The 19,334-nt window shown below is 33.4% G+C and overlaps 1 protein-coding gene and 1 pseudogene across 1 annotated transcript in view; both read right to left on the bottom strand.

The window, feature by feature from the left end:
- The window catches only part of LOC131663368 (uncharacterized), a 42,316-nt gene extending 25,673 nt beyond the window's left edge, over positions 1 to 16,643 (bottom strand). Inside the window, exons 1-2 of the mRNA XM_058933742.1 lie at positions 16,110 to 16,643; positions 15,954 to 16,045 (exon numbers count right to left, since the gene is read on the bottom strand). Coding sequence (XP_058789725.1) covers positions 15,954 to 15,957 — 4 coding nt within the window. The 5' untranslated portion in view covers positions 15,958 to 16,045; positions 16,110 to 16,643. The remainder of the gene's footprint in view (positions 1 to 15,953; positions 16,046 to 16,109) is intronic.
- LOC131663358 (transcription initiation factor TFIID subunit 2-like) lies at positions 15,990 to 19,281 on the bottom strand (annotated as a pseudogene).
- Positions 19,282 to 19,334: the final 53 nt, after the last annotated feature.

Here is a 19,334-nt window from a genome sequence, read left to right as displayed (position 1 = left end):
TAAATTTATTTTGCCTAAAACATGTTCTGGAACCATTCTTAGGAACGGATATGAAATGGACATATATATGTTCGACTATATAGCTAACGGGTTATGGATTTGGGGTTTAGAATTCATGGTTTCAGGGCTTAAGGTTTATGATTTACAAAAATAACGCTTCGTAGATCTCTGACGAATTGAATTACCAATAATCTCGTTCAAGAAATTCTTAATTCCATCAAATATTGTTTCATCTAGGTGGTTTTGAATCAACCCGCCTCTATAGCTCCAATGTGCGCCGTGTCGGGTCTCCGATTAACGTATCGTTTATTTAATCACTCGCTATCGCGGCAAATTATGGATTTTTCGAAAAAACAGATCAGAGCATTTTTGTGTATTGTGACGAACTGAACAGCTTTTATTCGAAACATTTTTTCATAGGACATTTAGTTTCCGAGAAAAATGCATTTATTTATTTAAAATGTGAATAACTTTTGATCGGATGGTTTTTGCGAATAAGGGCCAAAAAATTCGCATTCAGCAGGTCGATAAGCACACAAAAAATGATAAAATCGCCATCAGCTACGTAAATAAATGCGCCAACAGCCATAAGCCACGCTAAGTCAGCGAACGGCGAGCTCATCTAAGACGTCGGCTGCGGCATTTCCAGCTCGAGCGCGCTCGTCTTAGCCTGAGCACACCTATCGGGCTGCCCGCGCACCAGCTAGCGGCTAACCGAAGCACGGGCAGTCAGCGGCTGCTTGACGCCCAATTTTTACCTACCTGAGGTTGGGGCCCATGGCTTATAGCAGCGCAGGATATTTTCCACTTGTATCACGGATCTTTTTTTTCCGTGCGGTATTTAAATAGACATGTGTAAAATCCTCGATCGTAGGGTGGTCAATATTTTGTACCACAATTGTTTGGTTAACCAGCTAAGGGCCAAAGTGGCATAAATAAAATAGAAAAAATGAAACATAAATAAATATGCATTTTGGGATAAAATAGATATTACAAAATTAAGCAAGTTGAACATATGTAGATACATTAGAATCGTTAAATTTTATTGTTTCAGATGTATCGATTTCTTGTTTTTGCACTCTCAATAATAGTCTACTCACAAGGGTTTGAGAAATATAACTTATATAACTTAATACCTGTTACCGTACCTATATTGCAAGATTGTTTAAAGCCAGGCTTTTTCATGAAATTTGGACGACAGTGCATTTTGTTGACATGAATGACCTGGTACATAGTGCAAAACAGCTGAATATAAATACACAAGATCTTCAACATAAATGTTCCCTATATGACTATTGCATTCATGCCCAATCTTTGAATTCAATACGTAATAAATTTAAGAAAATTCAACGTGAAATCTATTCACTACTTTCATTAAGTCATGAGAAGAGAGAAAAAAGAGGGTTATTTAATATAGTTGGCATCGTGCAACATTATTTATTTGGTACTATGTCAGCAGATGATGCTGAGAGAATCAATCGAGATATAGATGCTGTATATAATAGAACAGGGCGCATAACAATACTTGTAAATAATCAAACAGCGATTATGCAAAGTACTCTCCGGAAATTTGTTAATCTTACTGATTACTATGAAAAAATTTGAGAACACTGAATGCTACAATGCAACTTTTTTTTCAAAGTACTTTCAGAGTGGCCTTTAATAACAATATGCTGGAATGTATACCGGGTGTTCCAGACCATCCGTACAGTCATTTTAAAATCGAAAATTCGTGTTTTTGTGAAAAATATTTCAGATGAAAGTTGTTTACGACAAAGGGGGCCATCTATCTGTATAATTAGTTTTAACGTTGAACATCGTTTTCATGGTCATTTGAAGGTCGAATTGTTTTTTTTAAATGGGAACCCCTATTTTTGACATCGGATTCGAAAAGAACGGGAAATTTTACGTCCACAAAGATATTTAAAAATTTTTTTTCATGGCCTTGAGAAGGTTGATTTAAGGTCAAATGCTTGAAAAACTGCCTAAAAGCGTTTTTTTAATTTTTAAGATATCGAAAAATGACCTCTACAAAATTTGTTCAGAACAGAGTGGGCCACTCAATACACCAAAAACCTTTGACCTTTAACCTCATTTTGAAGGTTATTTCAAGGTCGAAGTGTTTTTTGTAATGGAAACCCCTCTTTTTGATTCCGGATTCGCACATAGTGCGAAATCCGACGTTTGGATAAGGTATTATGTTGAGTTTCGATTGATCCACGACGTGCTCCCAGTAGAATTTAATATATTTAGCCCGAAACATTTTGTAAATGTTTCGCGAATAATATTGAATCTATTTCATGACCTTAGCGATGAACGTCGTGGATCAATCGCAACACAACATCATACCTTATCCAAACGTCGGATTTTGCGCTATGTGCGAATCCGGGGTCAAAAAGAGGGGTTTCCATTACAAAAAACACTTCGACCTTGAAATGACCTTCAAAATGAGGTTAAAGGTCAAAGGTTTTTGATGCATTAGGTGGCCCACTCTGTTCTGAACAAATTTTGTAGAGGTCATTTTTCGATATCTTAAAAATTAAAAAAACGCTTTTAGGCAGTTTTTCAAGCATTTAACCTTAAATCGACCTTTTCAAGGCCATGAAAAAAATTTTAAAATATCTTTGTGGACGTAAAATTTCCCACTCTTTTCGAATCCGATGTCAAAAATAGGGGTTCCCATTTAAAAAAAACAATTCGACCTTCAAATGACCTTGAAAACGATGTTCAAGGTCAAAACTAATTATACAGATAGATGGCCCCCTTTGTCGTAAACAACATTCATCTGAAACATTTTTCACAAAAACACGAATTTTCGATTTTAAAATGGCTGTACGGATGGTCTGGAACACCCGGTATATGATCTAAATATACACATGGAGGACTTAACAGAAAACATTGATTTAGTTTATGACTCAATCAATGATGGAAAATTGGGGATTGTGTCTCCGAAATTAATATCCCCAAGAAATTTCATGTTCGCTCTGAATACTATTTATAAAAATTTGTTTTACCCACAATTACCATTTCCGTTAAGAGAAAATTATTACATATTCTACATGAAACTAAGTAAGATTAATGTTATTATTTCTGGTACTCGACTCATATATGTAATTCATACACTAATACCAACTGGTGCTGATTATACTGTGTATAAATTTACACCAATACCCATGTCAGGATGGACACAATATTACATATTTGACAGCATTAAAAATGAGCCTATTGCTATTGACTCAACATTTACAGAGTATACAGTACTCGACTTAAATAATTGTATTTCTGTTAATGATATTCAAGTATGCGAAATAACATCCGTCATGCATAGATTCGGTAATGATGAAAGTTGCTATGATCGTTTAATAAGATATAAAGACGATAAAGGGTGTTCTAGAAAATATTTTAATTTACAATCTGAATTTGTATTAGCATTAAATGACGGTTTTAGTTGGTATATTTTACCCGGCAACACGTCAGAAAATATAATGATAAATTGTGGCATGTCTTCGAATATAGCAATATCTGTTACTAAACCTCATATATTCCAACTTGAATCTAATTGTAAAGGTTACTCTTAGCATCATAAATATTTACCTAGAAGTCATGGTAACAAAACAAAAATTTCTGAATATAAAATAAACATTGATTTTCTACCGATTGAAAAGATCGCTCTGAATACATCAGACCTAAAACTTCCTGTACTTACATCTAAGTCCATTGACATGTCTGATATATTACATTCTACAAAAAATATAGAAGATGTCACGAAAGAGCTGGAAATCTATACATCAAATCGGCACTATCGCACATGGTTAAGTACTGGTCACAGTACTTTTCATTATACTATGTATACTATTGCCACAATTGCAATATTTTGTATTTTATTTAAGCTTCGAGTATTCCATTGTATTTGTAAAAATTGTATATGTGCTTCTAAAGAGTGCGTACTTAGATTATATCCAAATTGTCTTGCATTCCGTGAAAGATTTATCGAAACCCCGGCAGAATCGTCCACCCAAAGAGAGGGAGACAATGTAACTACCGCCTGATCCGGAAATGTTCAATCAGTTGTTCGCTATAATCAAGTTAGTCTACCATCCTCAGAGAATAACAATTAATTTAACGTATGGTTTATAAAAGAATAAACATTTCTGATCAATACTCAGAGTTATTCATTATTTCAATAAGAGCAAACTACCTTTATATTAGTTATGTTAGTTATATGTTAGATTTCATATGCCATAAGATTCTTTGCTATAAATATTTCGTCAAATCTCATTTAGCGTAGATTTATTACAGAATGTATAATAATTTTTAGTTTTCTTTAATAATGGAAGATGGAACCACGTGCACTATCTGTGGCGAATCCCTAGAAAATAATATAGATACAATCGTACAAGTGCATTGTCGAGGTTTAAAAACTTTTATAGATAAAAGTAAAAGTAGAGAAGATGAAAAACACATACTATGGGAAGGGAAAGAAAGTGTCAATTTTCACGAAAGCTGTAGAAAACGTTATTCTGCGTTGAAATCGACGAGTAAAAGAAAAAGAGAATCTTCCATACCTTCCTTATATTCACCCACAACTTCTAACGATTCAAATGATTTTAATTTTGATGGATATTGCTTTATTTGCAATAAATTATTAGACCGTTATCCCAAAAAAGTTTCTACTTTACAACATTTATATACTTACCAGAATATTTTAAAAGTAGCTTCTACAAAAAATGATGAACTTGGTGGAGCAGGCGATGGAATCGACTTCGTAACACGTCCTTTAAGGAAAAATTTTTTCAATACCATTATGTGTGTTATATTAATTTCTGGTGTAAACCTTCGGAAGTATCGTTAGAAGAAGAACATTCAGAACAAGTAACCAATCCATATGACGAAGAACCCGTACCTTCTAATGTTGACATTGAAAGAGATCGTGTAATTGATAATATACAGGGTGTCCAAAAAGTTCCGGGACACCCTAGTAAGTCCTGAGATATAACTATTTCTGAGGAGATTAAGGTCATTCCTGTAGTAACTTTGAACGAGGAATCCAGTGGTGACCTTGGTTTTGACCTTGAGCTTGATCTTCAAGGTCATTTCAAGAATAACTTTTTTTTTCAAATGGGAACCCCTATTTTTGACAACGGTAATCGAAAGAGCGGGAAATTTTACGTCCAAAACGGTATTTTTAAATTTTTTTTCATGGCCTTGAGAAGGTCAATTTAAGGTCAAATGCTTGAAAAACTGCCTAAAAGCATTTTTTTAATTTTTAAGATATCGAAAAATGACCTCTACAAAATTTGTTCAGAACAGAGTGGGCCACTCAATGCACCAAAAACCTTTGACCTTTAACCTCATTTTGAAGGTCATTTCAAGGTCGAAGTGTTTTTTGTAATGGAAACCCCTCTTTTTGACCCCGGATTCGCACATAGCGCAAAATCCGACGTTTGGATAAGGTATGATGTTGAGTTTCGATTGATCCACGACGTTCATCGCTAAGGTCATGAAATAGATTCAATATTATTCGCGAAACATTTACAAAATGTTTCGGGCTAAATATATTAAATTCTACTGGGAGCATGTTACAGTGACCTTATCTTTAACCTTCAAGATCATTTTAAGGTTATTTCAAGGTCACCTTTGATTGTTTGAATAATAAAGTAACGGGTTATCCAAACCGAAAGTCAAGTTGTTTTAAATGAGGAGCAAGCAGAGACATAGGTACAGTTTTTTTGCTGGATAAGTTTTTTCCACTCACTACATTTTGAATGTTTCTTTCTGATTTCGCGCTATGTGCGAATTCGGGGTCAAAAAGAGGGGTTTCCATTACAAAAAACACTTCGACCTTGAAATAACCTTCAAAATGAGGTTAAAGGTCAAAGGTTTTTGGTGCATTGAGTGGCCTACTCTTTTCTGAACAAATTTTGTAGAGGTCATTTTTCGATATCTTAAAAATTAAAAAAACGCTTTTAGGCAGTTTTTCAAGCATTTGACCTTAAATTGACCTTCTCAAGGCCATGAAAAAAAAATTTAAATTACCGTTTTGGACGTAAAATTTCCCGCTTTTTCGATTGTCGTTGTCAAAAATAGGGGTTCCCATTTGAAAAAAAAAGTTATTCTTGAAATACCCTTGAAGGTCAAGCTCAAGGTCAAAACCAAGGTCACCACTGGTTCCTCGTTCAAAGTTACTACAGGAATAACCTTAATCTCCTCGGAAATAGTTATATCTCAGGACTTACTAGGGTGTTCCGGAACTTTTTGGTACCCTGTATGGAGTTACATTGAGAAAAGTGGCAAATTTCAATTTACTTTATCGGAATTGCATGGTTTGAATGAAAAAAAATCAGCAATAAACTATTGTGCAATATATTGCAAGATAAATACAACAATGATATTTTTATTTTGAAACATCCTGGTCGGGAAACATTTATTTACTATAAAAAAATTAATTTCACTTAAATATGTAGCGATTGGGTCAGTAAAAAGTCAATAAGCGATTTCGAAAAGAACGCTGTCATAAATTTTGCTGCTGAAATTTTGAACGCAAAATATCAAAATTCTTTGTACCCACCAGCTGAAAAATTTCTTGATAACGTGAATTCAGAAATTCCACAATTATTAAAAAACTTCCTCGACGGCGTTTTAAATAGTAAAAGAAGAAAGAGAAGTGTCGAAGAAAATCAAGAGAAAATCGACATGATTGCACATAGTATAGTGACTTACACACGTCCAAGAGCTTTTCTTTCGAATTTACAGCTGGATCTAGGATTGTATGTTTATAGAAAAACGGGATCGCGAATCGTAATTGACTTTCTTTCGAAATTTGGAGTATGCGCATCATATTCATCTATTCAATTATATGAAGCCTCAACAATCATCAACCCGTCAATTCATCATGTTGATAGTGCATTTGTTCAATTTATATTCCATAATACCGATCACAATGTTGGAACATTAGATGGTTGCGAAACTTTTCATTGTTTAGGGGGTATCGCAGTCTATACGCCTGATTTTCATGTTATAGTAGAGGGTGGTTCTGAAAAATGTACGAAAATGCCAACCGCGGAAGAAATATCAAAGAGAAAAAAAATCCAAACAATACCCTTCAGCGTAATAGAATCAGCTGCATTAGAAAACATGGAATTCAAATTTGTACAGACGCTTCACCTCGGAAATCGACCAATTTTTCCAGTATATTATGCAGCATAATATGGGGTAAAGCATTAAAAAATACAAAGCTACCATCTTGGAAAGGGTTCATGGAGATTATATCAGCAGATATCGATTATTCACTCTCTAATATAATATGTTTACCATTTATTAATCTACTGCCTTCTAAATTAACAACCTTGAATACTGCATTACATTATGCAGCTACGGAAACTCATAAGATCAGTCAAAAAACCACATTTGTCACATTTGATCAACCATTGTACTGGAAAGCCCGTTGTATTATTGCACAATCGATGTTTAATGAATTGAGAACCGTCATTATTCGCTTAGGAGGTTTTCATTTATTAATGTCCTACTTAGGAGCAATTGGTTACATCATGGACGGAAGTGGACTTGAGGAAATGTGGTCAATGGTATATGCGTCAGAATCAGTAAAAAAAATGCTCACCGGGCATGCGTTTTCAAGAGCAATGCGAGCCCATATTTTAAGTTTTTCTGCTATAGCTATCCTCATTTGTAAATCAATCACAAAAACCCCGCTGGTATAGATGAACTCTTTGAAGAATTTGTTGGTAAATTTGCGTATAAATCTTTGTCGATAAAAGATATTAAGAATAATAACTTCATGAAACATTTATCCCGAGAATTTGAAGAAAAACTCGATGTTTTGGAGAAAAAGAACTCAACTGCTAAATTGTGGATACAATATTTTAAATGTGTTATCATAGCTTTGCAGTTTATAGAAGCAGAACGCTTAGGCGACTGGAAATTGCATTTACAGAATATTATGCTAGCAATATTTTATTCCAGTGGCCACTGCGCTTATGCAAAATGTGCCCAAATTTATCTTCAAGATATGGAAATATTAGATATGTCGATGGACCATTATGAATTTGAACGTTATACTAAGGATGGCTATTTCACCATTCGTAGATCAGACAAGGCATGGCCTGGTGTATGGAGCGATATGATTATCGAACAAACGTTGAATAGATTTTTTGGAACGGACTTGAAGCATGGCCGAGGCGTCATTCCTAGCGTTGTGGCACGTTATTTATTTTCTATGCCGTCGGTTTTCAATGTAATGGAGTGTTTAAAAAATTATTGTGAATTAAAATCGTACACTAGTGAACAGCACGTCGATCTTTCTGATAGCAGAATGAAAAGGGATACGAATGATATCAATGAATTTGTAACATGGCTTCAGAATCATAATCCTTTCAACCATAATGAACATGGCGTAGTATCGCTTTCTACGGGAATTATTGGTGGACCAAAGATAGATTGTTACAAAGCAGTCGAAAAGGGGCTGTTGGAAATGGAAGATATGGTTGGCAAAAATGCTAACAATATTTCACTGTCACGTATTTATAAAGTGAAAACTCTGGCAAGTGTTGCTACTGGTACACACCTTGAAGATGATAGTGGATTGTCTACTATAGATACACATTTATTATTTCAAAGGATTTGTAATACTGTTCGTGAGGATCCCTAAAAAATACTTGAAGTTTTGCATATGAACTTACACCTTTTCCCTTAAGTTTATTTAATGAAAAAGGTTTGATGAGAAAATCACAGAAATCGAAAATATACGATTTGCTAAAATCTTGTAATGATAAATTACAGTTAATGGATTCAGATACGATTTATGTAATAGATGGGGGCTGGCTATTGAATACTGTAGTTTGGCCCCACAACTCGACATATCAAGACGTTTATAAATCATATTTATTATATCTCAGGCACTTTGGAAAAAATATTACAGTCGTTTTTTATGGATATAACAATGAATTAATTGGAGTAAAATCATATGAAAGATATTGTAGAATAGAAAAAAATTTTGGAGCTGATGTACAAATTTCTCAAGATAAAATAATACCTATCAGTCAGAAGAAATTTCTCTCAAACATTTGTAATAAACTTGCTTTTGTAGACTTACTTGCAAAATATCTGCAAAGAAACAATATTGCTACAAAAATTTTGGATGAAGATGCAGATCCAGTTATTGTTCGAACGGCTATAGAATTAAAAGATAATACTGACAATGTGGTTGCGGTATTTGGTAATGATGTTGATTTAATAGTTTTACTAATTACACAATCTGACGGTTATGATATATATTTTTATAAAAGACTATGGAACTCAAAGAAGGAATTATATTGTAGTGAAGAGAACTTGCAATTCCAAAAATATATTCTATTTACTCATGCCTTTGCCGGGTGCGATTCTACCAGTGCTATATATAACCAAGGCAATAAAAGCATCATCGCACTATTACAAAAAGATGAAGAATTGCAAAAATTAATAAACATCTGCTATAAACCAAATCAAGCTATTGATGATATATGTAAAGTTGCTGAAAAACTTATCATGAAATTATATGGTGCAAATAAAGAAAGCCAATCTCTGCAGGAGTTAAGATATACAATTTTTTCGAAATCTACAGCAGCAGCAAAAAAAAAAATTTTCTTTAAAATATTTACCACCTACAGCTGCAATATTGAGAGAGCATGCTAAACGAGTATACGAGGTGTGATCAAAAAGTAAGGTAAATTTTTATTTTTCTCAAAAAATATTTATTTATTCATCAATTTTTATTTTATCTCCTTCAAAGTAATCCCCCTCGGATATAATGCACTTGTGCCAACGCTTTTTCCAATCCTCAAAGCATTTCAAAAAATCATTTTTTGTGATCTTGTTTAGTTCATCCTTCGATGCCGTCTTTATCTCCTCAATCGTGGCAAAACGCCGTCCTTTCATGGGCCTCTTCAGTTTTAGGAACAAGAAGAAGTCACAGGGGGCCAGATCTGGGGAATACGGTGCCTGTGGCATCGTTACTGTGTTGGTTTTAGCCAAAAATTCGCGCACAAGCAACGATGTGTGAGCAGGGGCGTTATCATGGTGCAAAAGCCAATTTTTATTTTTCCACAAATTCGGACGTTTCTTGCAGTTAATATTCCTTATTTACTGTTCTACCCTGTGGCAAGAACTCATGATGCACCACGCCCCTGCAGTCAAAGAAAACTGTAAGCAAAACCTTTACATTTGATCGAACTTGGCGTTCTTTTTTTGGTCTTGGTGATCCAGAATGCCTCCACTGGGACGATTGAGTCTTAGTCTCGACGTCATAACCGTATACCCATGTTTCGTCACCTGTTATAACCCTGTTGAGTAAATCTGGATCATCGTTGACGTCATTTAGTAGCTCTTGGGCGATGCTCATGCGACGTTTCTTTTGGTCGAAATTGAGCAATTTCGGAACAAACTTCGCTGACATACGTCTCATGTCTAAAACACTCGTCAAAATTGATTGGCACGAACCAAATGAGATGCCAATATCATCAGCAATTTCTCTAATGGTAATTCGATGATTTCCCAACACTATTTTCTTCGCTTCTTCAACATTCTCATCAGTTGTTGATGTGCTGGGGCGTCCAGAACGAGGTTCGTCGTCGGTGTCTTCTTGGCCTTCTTGGAAGAGTTTATACCACTTGTAAACATTTTTTTGGCTTAAAGTAGACTCACCGTATGCCACTTTCAGCATTTCAAGTGTTTTGGAACATTTGATTCCATTTTTCACACAAAATTTAATGCAAACTCTTTGATCTATGTTTTTAGACAGCAGCAAATCGTGGAGCACGCAAAACACTTCTAACCTTGATGCCTCTCACAAACAAACCAAACATACTACAAAGCTGAAATTTGGAACGTATGTTCTAGACGAGTGTACCGACATAACCAAATAAAAAAGTCGAAGATCGAACGGACGTAGCCCGCTAAATTTCAAAATTCACCTTGCTTTTTGATCACACCTCGTACTACCAAATGCAAATTTGGCTTGGTTTTGAATTAGATCCAGTATTATGGGGATGGAAAAGAACGAGTAATATGATGATATCTATAATGAACACAGAACCAGTTGCACCTAAAGGGTTACTAGAGCTGGTGAGTAATATTAGATTATCCAGAAATAAAATATATAAAGTACGGGGACTCAATGTCGGACACTTAAGCGCGAATAGACATAACTTTTGACCGAAAGAGAATTTTTAATTACGTATGATCTCATTTGAAAGCTATTTATAAGAGAAAATGAGCCTCCGCATAATCAATTCGGAGAAGGTCAGCTCGAGCTATTGCTCTTTTAAATAGACTACATTTTTTCGATACAAAAATGTTGAGGGTACCCAATATCGTACATTGATGAATAAAGTATTTTTGAAATTGAAAATCGTGTGTAAATCCTGAAAATTGCTTTCAATATCAATTCCTGTTATACTGAAAGATGTAAGCGATCGAAAAAATATAATTATAATTTATAACATCGGATTATGGTGAAAAAGGTATTTTTGAAATTGAAAATTACGTCTAAAACATGAAAATGGCTTCAAATATCAATTTCTATTAGTCTTAAAGGTGTAAGGAAATGAAAAAGTATAATTATAACTCGTTTATACTGATGCTTTGTAATGTCCGGTATTTGAAAATGTATTTTGAAAGATGCATTTTAAAGGACGGGAGAAGCCTAATCAAATGATATATGACCCCTGATAAGTAAAGTTATTAGAACGTCTAGAATCGGAGATAGTCTGCTAAGGAGATTTAGAAGACTCCAGAAATTCGCTGCTCTCGAGCACAAAATAGGTTCTAGAAATCGGAATTGGTGTTCCGGACTGATTTTAATGTATGGAAATTTCATAAATTAACACTATAAACATAATTTATGAGCTTCGAGCGGTCATTTAGTGCATGAATTCGAGATTCGATAGATAGCCGATATTGAGTAATGTCCGATATTGGGTCCTCGTACCTTAAATTTGATTATATTTTTATTCCAAAGAGCTTTTAGATTAATTATTTTTTAGGTGCCCGGAATAATAATCCAAAATTATACATTAATATAATTGTTATCGAGATAAAAAAATTAATCATTAATTTCATTTCTAGGTATTCTGTGGATGTAAAACAAATTGTAATACGTTTCGGTGCTCGTGCAAAAAAGCTAGAATAAAATGTAGCTACAGTTGCACAAATTGTAACGGCCAAATTTGTGAAAATGCAGCCAATACTAGCAAAGTTATATTAGAAACTGACATAGAAGAGCAAGAACATGAAATCGAGGAAACTAATGAGGATATATTCGATAATGAAGAAAATATTGCGCAAAAAGAAAATTTTAACGAGTCAGAAATTGATGAATGAAAAATTATACTGCACATTCTAATTTATTTTAATTATTATATTAAATTATATATTTATGTAATGTTCGAAAAATATTTTTCATTATTATAATATTTTAGCATATTCAATAATTTTATAATAAGTTCTTGTTTTTGATCAAATTGTTAATATAATTAAAATGTATGAAACACAAATCAAAAATAAAATTCTGTGGATACGTCCAATACAGCCATTAACGCCCACAGAACGGTCCTTCATTCATTTTTTAAAATTCACTTTTCGTTTTAAAATATAGAATTTTTTTTATTAATTTTCGAGTTTTTTTGCGAAATTCCTAACCAAAGCCATTAGAACGTGCATTCTTAAAAACTTAGGAATTTCGGGTTCCTGATTTTTTTTTGTTTCAATTCATTACATAACAGTAACTCAAAGTTAGCATTCGAAAAACAGTCCTGTGGGCGTCAATGGTTTAAACAATCTTTCATTAACAAAATTATTTATTTATGAATTATTCTCAAATTAAAAAGGATTAATATCGATTCACATTTTGTTCTTTAAAAGTTGATCAAACTGATAAAAAAGTTTTAAATACATATTTATATATTAAATATTTATCCATGTTCAAATAACAATGCTTATCTCATTGCTAGGACTGAAAATTTTATATACGGTAATTAAGTAAACATTGCAAATGTAATTTTGTAGTAATTTTCAGGTACAAGTCAGCTAAATATGGAAATACAACTTTCTAAGTAATTTTTTTTCAATAATTAAAACTTATAAAATATAAGTATACTATCAAAGTGATGGTACGCTTTAGCTACCTCGGCTATCGTCACATGTCATTTAAGTGATATGGATGTTACATATGTTCATTAAGAAGAGGTGGGGCTTACGTTAAACTAATTCGTTTAAGTACTTGTGATGAGAGTATTTTTCAGATTAGTTGCAAAGAGAGAATCCTAAAAGATCATAATAAGACTTGTTTCCGATTACCGCTCCATCGCCGGCCACCAAATATCGAAAATGAATTCAAGCGCGCGTACATGCACGTTTCCCCTCTTCAGCTGCTATAGGCCGACGATTGCCGAGTATCGTCGACTGTCTGCGCACGCTTGGAGGGGCGGAGGAGGAGAGCGAAACTATACCGCGCCTTTCCCAACCTTCCCCTTCTACCTTATTCACGTAAAATTTTTTATTTTTAATTTTTATCCCAACATTTTCCACTCATCGATGTCGGGTTAAACATTGTTTCTGATGTAAAATTTCACGCTCTTTCGATTAGTGCATGTTATTTTGTCGTACGTTCAGCCGTTCGCGAGATACAGGCGAAAACAAGTTTCAAACGTGATTTTCTCATAGAACCCCTGGACCTAGAACTATGCAAATTTCAGAATCGTCTTTTTCGACCTCAATTTACCATATATAAAAAATGCATTCACTTCCGTGACAAAAACATTTCAGGCCTATTTTTACTGGACTATAAGGTCCCGGTCATATAGGTACACCCAACGTGGATTGAATCGCGACCCCCCCCAGTTAGGTTGGTATGAGAATTCCGTCGTTGCATTGAACGAAGAAACCGCGGGAAAATTCAAAAATGAAAATTCGTTTTAAGATACGATAAAAAGCTAAAACGTTACTAATTTGTTTTTAGGTTTAAAATTAATTGTTTGCCGAACAATGAATTTAGATGCATGATTATTTGATTTTAGGTTTTAATTATATAATTTAAGAACGAGCATTATACTATGACCGATCTGAAAACCACCGTTACGGACTGAAAGTAGCACTCATAGTCTCATACCAACCTAACTGGGGGGGTCGCGATTCAATCCACGTTGGGTGTACATACGGATGCAGACGGATACGGACGCGAATCGCAACTCTAGTAACATCACTAAAAATATCTAGTTCAATTATTTAGTACCAACACTACCGGTAGTGAGCTAAAGTTACTGTTGTTTAAAACTGTTGCGCCGAACGTACTACATTTAATGAACGCTTATCTAACCTTTACATTATTGCAGTCTATAAGATGGTAAATGATAGAGAATTGATAGACTTTTAACTACAATTAGTGGAATTAGGCCTTAATTTTATGGAAGTACTTGAATATATGAGAAGAAGAAGAAAATATATATAAATGATATGTATTAATCATCCCAAAAGCTTTTTTTACATTAGCATACTCATTAATAAGCAATATTCATGAGAATTTGAAAAGTAAATTGTAGACCTGATATTTGAACATAAATGTGGTACGTTCGGCGCTACAGTTTTAAACAAGTTACTTTTGCTCACTACCGGTAGTGTTGGTACTAAATAATCGAACTAGATATTTTTAGTGATGTTACTAGTGTTGCGATTCGCGTCCGTATCCGTCCGCATCCGTACACGTATCTATGGGACCGGGGCCTAAAAAATCGTATCAGCCTAAAAGTCTGGCAGTGCAGGACAGTGAGTAGTTCCAAGCAAGCAAGGTTTATGAGTGTGGCACGGCCTAGAAGGTTCTTCCAAACCATGTTTCTACACAGAGAAACACTAAGAGTGGACCTAGCCAAATCTTCCAACCCGTGTTTCGTGTATCAAAAAGAAAAATAAATAAAGCAAGTAATTTCATTTACAAAGAAAGTTTTCCTATCAATACACATTTTCCTCTATTTTCGCGTGATAGCGGCTCTTCTATCTACTTTTATGATAACTAAGAGCCTGTTAGGAAACCAACATGTCCCGTACCGTATTTTTTTATACGATGTGTGGAAAGAGCGTTTTTCCCGCACGCTCGGAAAAAACGTGCGTTGAAAATCGCACTTTCCACACATCATATCAAAAAATACGTTCCCGCACTTGTATCGTAATATACTATAAAAGCCCTACCGATTTATTATCCTTTCCTTGTTAGTATATTGCAATTTATTTGCAAGCTCTGTCAACTCCTTCATAACTTTAGCTTAGCAGCGGATAGCTATTATATTTCTCACAATACTTTTCTCGTTCTCAGTTCACGATGCGCAAGCATCAAACCAAAAAATACATAGAGAAAAGGCCGAGTAACATCTTTTCGGACGTTACATTAGTCTTCAAAATAAATTAATTTTTAATATTAATTGTTACATGGTAATATTTTTTTATAGGTCAAATCTGAAAACAAATAGCTACATGGCTATCATTACCAGAACCTGGGTAATATACAGTTTGCGAAGAACACCAGCAACTTTATTGGTCGCCCTCGTGAAAATAGAGCAGTACATGATTTTCGATGTGAAATTTTGCCCTCTACACGATGACGTATTTTTTTTCTACTGAATCGAGCCATTTCCGAGTAAATCGTAAAAATTATTTAAATTTTCCATTTGCCCTGAATTTAGAGAAACAATAATTGCAGAATCTAATTACTGAGAGTTTAAAACTTCTTGGCAACACATTAATGACAGTTCTGCAACACTTTTTCTATTCAGACCCCTATTTGACTGGACTAAATAATGAAGCGATGACGTGATCCAAAGAGATGTTATTCTAACTTAAAAGTGGCTCTGATAAGACTGTTTTGTCTATGATTACATGGAAATGCTTGAATTACATTCAGATCGTAATCTTACCCATGTGAAACGTTAATAACTGGAGTTACAGTAGCACTAAGTACTTCTAGAGGACAAATTCCACGGTTGATCCTCATGCCTACAGGAATAGTCTGAAAAAAGACGTTGACATAAATGTTTTACTTCGAGAAAATCAAATTATCTATTTAAAATTACCTTTTAAAAAAAATAATGTTGAAATTTTGTAATATTATTCTACCTTATAATTCTTTTACAAAAAGCAGAGCCAAATAATTTTCTAAATAAATATCGCTAACATAGCAGGTGGACCAGCCCACATAGCTACCATTTCATTTGCAACTTAAGATAATCGAAACGATGACAACTGTTGATTTTTATAAAAGCTCTAAAATTTGTAATTTTTTTATTTTCGTTAAGAAATGCGCAGCTTGCTACAGTCTTACTTTGTAATAGCAATATTCATTTTCAATCGTGGCAATAAGTACTAATCTCGTTGCCGGTGTTGCATGATTATTCAAAACATCGATAGCTTTTTGATCTGTCGTCTCTTTCATGTCGTAATTAGTATCGCCATTGATAATCTAGTTGTTCAATTTGAACAGCTAGGATTAGTATCATTTTAGGATCTAAACGAATTTATAATATATAAGATTCGCTATAATTAATACATTAAAAATTGTAATTTATTGTGACATGTTGAACTATACTTAAAAATTGATTACTTAATTGCTGAAAGATCGATGTTTACTTTTTCGCCAGTGATTAACGGAATTTTTTTTCTCTTATTCCTTCTACTTTTACTATGACATGTTATATCTACTTTAGCAACTGTATCTTCAATCTGTAATCTATGCTTAAATGTGCTATTAGTTCTTGAATGTTAACGAAAAGAGGATCAATATAATGTCTTATTCCTTTATAGTGAATTATATCTTAGCGAATTTTCAGTTCCACTGTATTTCTGTTTTGAAAAACATTTACTATTAATAATTGTATGAATATTACCATATCTTTACAAGTTATGGTAAAGATAGCTTTTGTATAAATATTTGTACTAATCAACATTTAGGACTACAATCCAGATGCGATCTTACGTTGTGCAGCATTCACAGCTAACGATAGTTGTTTGTTAAATACCTTGAAACAAATTTACCTTAATATAGTAATTATGTAAATCTTAAAACACGTCACAGAAACAAAATACCTGTAATAGAAGTTCTTGATCTATTCTGTGCTCCAAGATTCAAATTACTAAAAGAGCATTTTTTTCTAAGAACTTCAATATACCTTGGAGACATAGTGTGCAAACTTCTTAAAGAAAAATAAAATCCAGGGTCTGGATCTCTTGGTGTAGGAGTTGGAATATTTGCCATAATTGGTGGCAAAGGAAGATGTGACGGATCAACTATTATACCATCAAACTGTTCTTCATATTTAACTATTTTTTTTAATTTTTAAAAAAATTCAAATAAGTGTTATGGTAAAGTACTATGCTGTCATTAAAAATTGAATAACAATTGATTTCATTGATCATAATTATTGGTTCAAAAATATTTTTTCGTGTATAAACCAGAGAAGTATATAGAAATTCCTTGTGATAGCAATGTGTCAGACCAATTTTACATAGAAATAAAACAGCCAAAAAAATTGCTCTGCTTTAACTATTGGGCCAATGCCTTTATTGTAATATATACTTGGTTAATAATATTAGAAGAATGCAATTAATTGGTACAGGAAAAAAAATATATGTGCAATAACTTCGAAAATGAATAAAATTTTGAGTGAAAATCAAAATCTTTTGCATATCTAGAGTTTATACAATTTGTACCACATCATCATACTACAGTCATAGCATCATCAACTGTCATCTAAAATAGAATCAAAAACATATATTTATAGAACATATTCATTATTTATTCAAATACTTACTGCTTTTCATTTCCTTAAGAAACATTTAGAAAAGAATCAAAATATTGAAATTGTGCTTTGCAGGTCATTGAGCATATTTTTTAAATTCTGCATTGCTTGACATTCAAATGTATTAATTACAGAGTGTCTTTTATTGGAATGATTGCCAATTTCACCACTGCTCTTAGATTAGATTAAAAAAATGTGTAGAATTAATTATTGATGGAAATTGTAATTATACTTTGACAAAAAACAACACTCACAATAATACTTTTCCTTTGAAAATTGATGCCTGCAAGGTTAATAATTTGATGGGCTATAAAGAATAAAAATAAGAATATAAATATAGCTGATGGTCTCTGAAATTTGAAAGAATAATGAAAATAATCTGTAATTAATAATTTATAGGTCATCTTGTTTGTATTAACTATATAAACTATAGTCACGAGCAAATTGATACTGATGGAGATAATAATAATTATGAAGACATAACTCATGTTCATAGGAAGATTTTCAGGAGACGAAAGAAGAAATTGTAGAGTAATAAAATGATATAGAATTATCAACTTGCAAGAAAAAGAAGAATCCAAAACGTAACGCTTAAAAATGTTATCTTGATTTAATTCAAGTTCTACAGTCTCTAGGATGATAGTCAAGACACTTTGTTACAAGCTATTGTTAATGTTTATCCTGATTTATTTGACGAAAATAATGAAGATATGGAATTTGAAATAATTAATGAAACAGTTTCTGTCAATTATCAAAATATTTCCTATTTTGAAACGTGGAAGCTTACCAGAAGCTTCAAAATCAGATGAAATTGATATACAAGCCAAAGTACCATTAATAAATTTTTACAATAATCGATAGATTGTATTTGGAAAATTTGAAATAAATTGATTGCAATCAGATTAAAGAATCTGGAGTTATATTTACCAAGCTTACCACAGAACTAAGTAAAACAGCTGATTCTACATTAGTAGATTTAAAAATAGTTTACAATTTGGTAAGCAGGTATTATATTACTGTATACTGGTTGTAAATCTTTTACCGTATTGAAAGGCAAACTTTCACAATTTTAATTAAATCAATTAAGTAATAATAACACTACAAATCGAGAGAAAACGAATTAAACTTTATAGCATCTTACTTTTTCTCTTTCAAACAAAACAAACTTGAAAAGCGGAATTCGGACAGGGTACAATGAAAGAACGGCCACAAGCATGCCACAAGTGTGCAACAGACGTAGATACGTTACGAATAGGAAAACAAGTTTTGCATGGATAACCGGATTTTCATCACTTATTAATTGCTTACCTGTTGGAGTGGGTTATTGCTCTGTGGATGTCCAAGTCCAACTGCCTTACCAGATGAGGTTTCTAACCATACATTAATTTGCTGTGTCGTGTAATAGGCTCGACATCTAAACTACGTTAAACTACCATTCTATATACATTGCAAACTCGAAATCGAGTGCTGGAGTTAGTTCGAGTTAGGCGTACTTGGCGCGCG

This window comes from Phymastichus coffea, unplaced genomic scaffold (assembly GCF_024137745.1).
Source record: "Phymastichus coffea isolate CEN01 unplaced genomic scaffold, Cenicafe_Pcof_1.1 PCOF00033, whole genome shotgun sequence".
Classification (NCBI taxonomy): domain Eukaryota; kingdom Metazoa; phylum Arthropoda; class Insecta; order Hymenoptera; family Eulophidae; genus Phymastichus; species Phymastichus coffea.
This window is presented reverse-complemented; position numbering and strand designations above follow the sequence as displayed.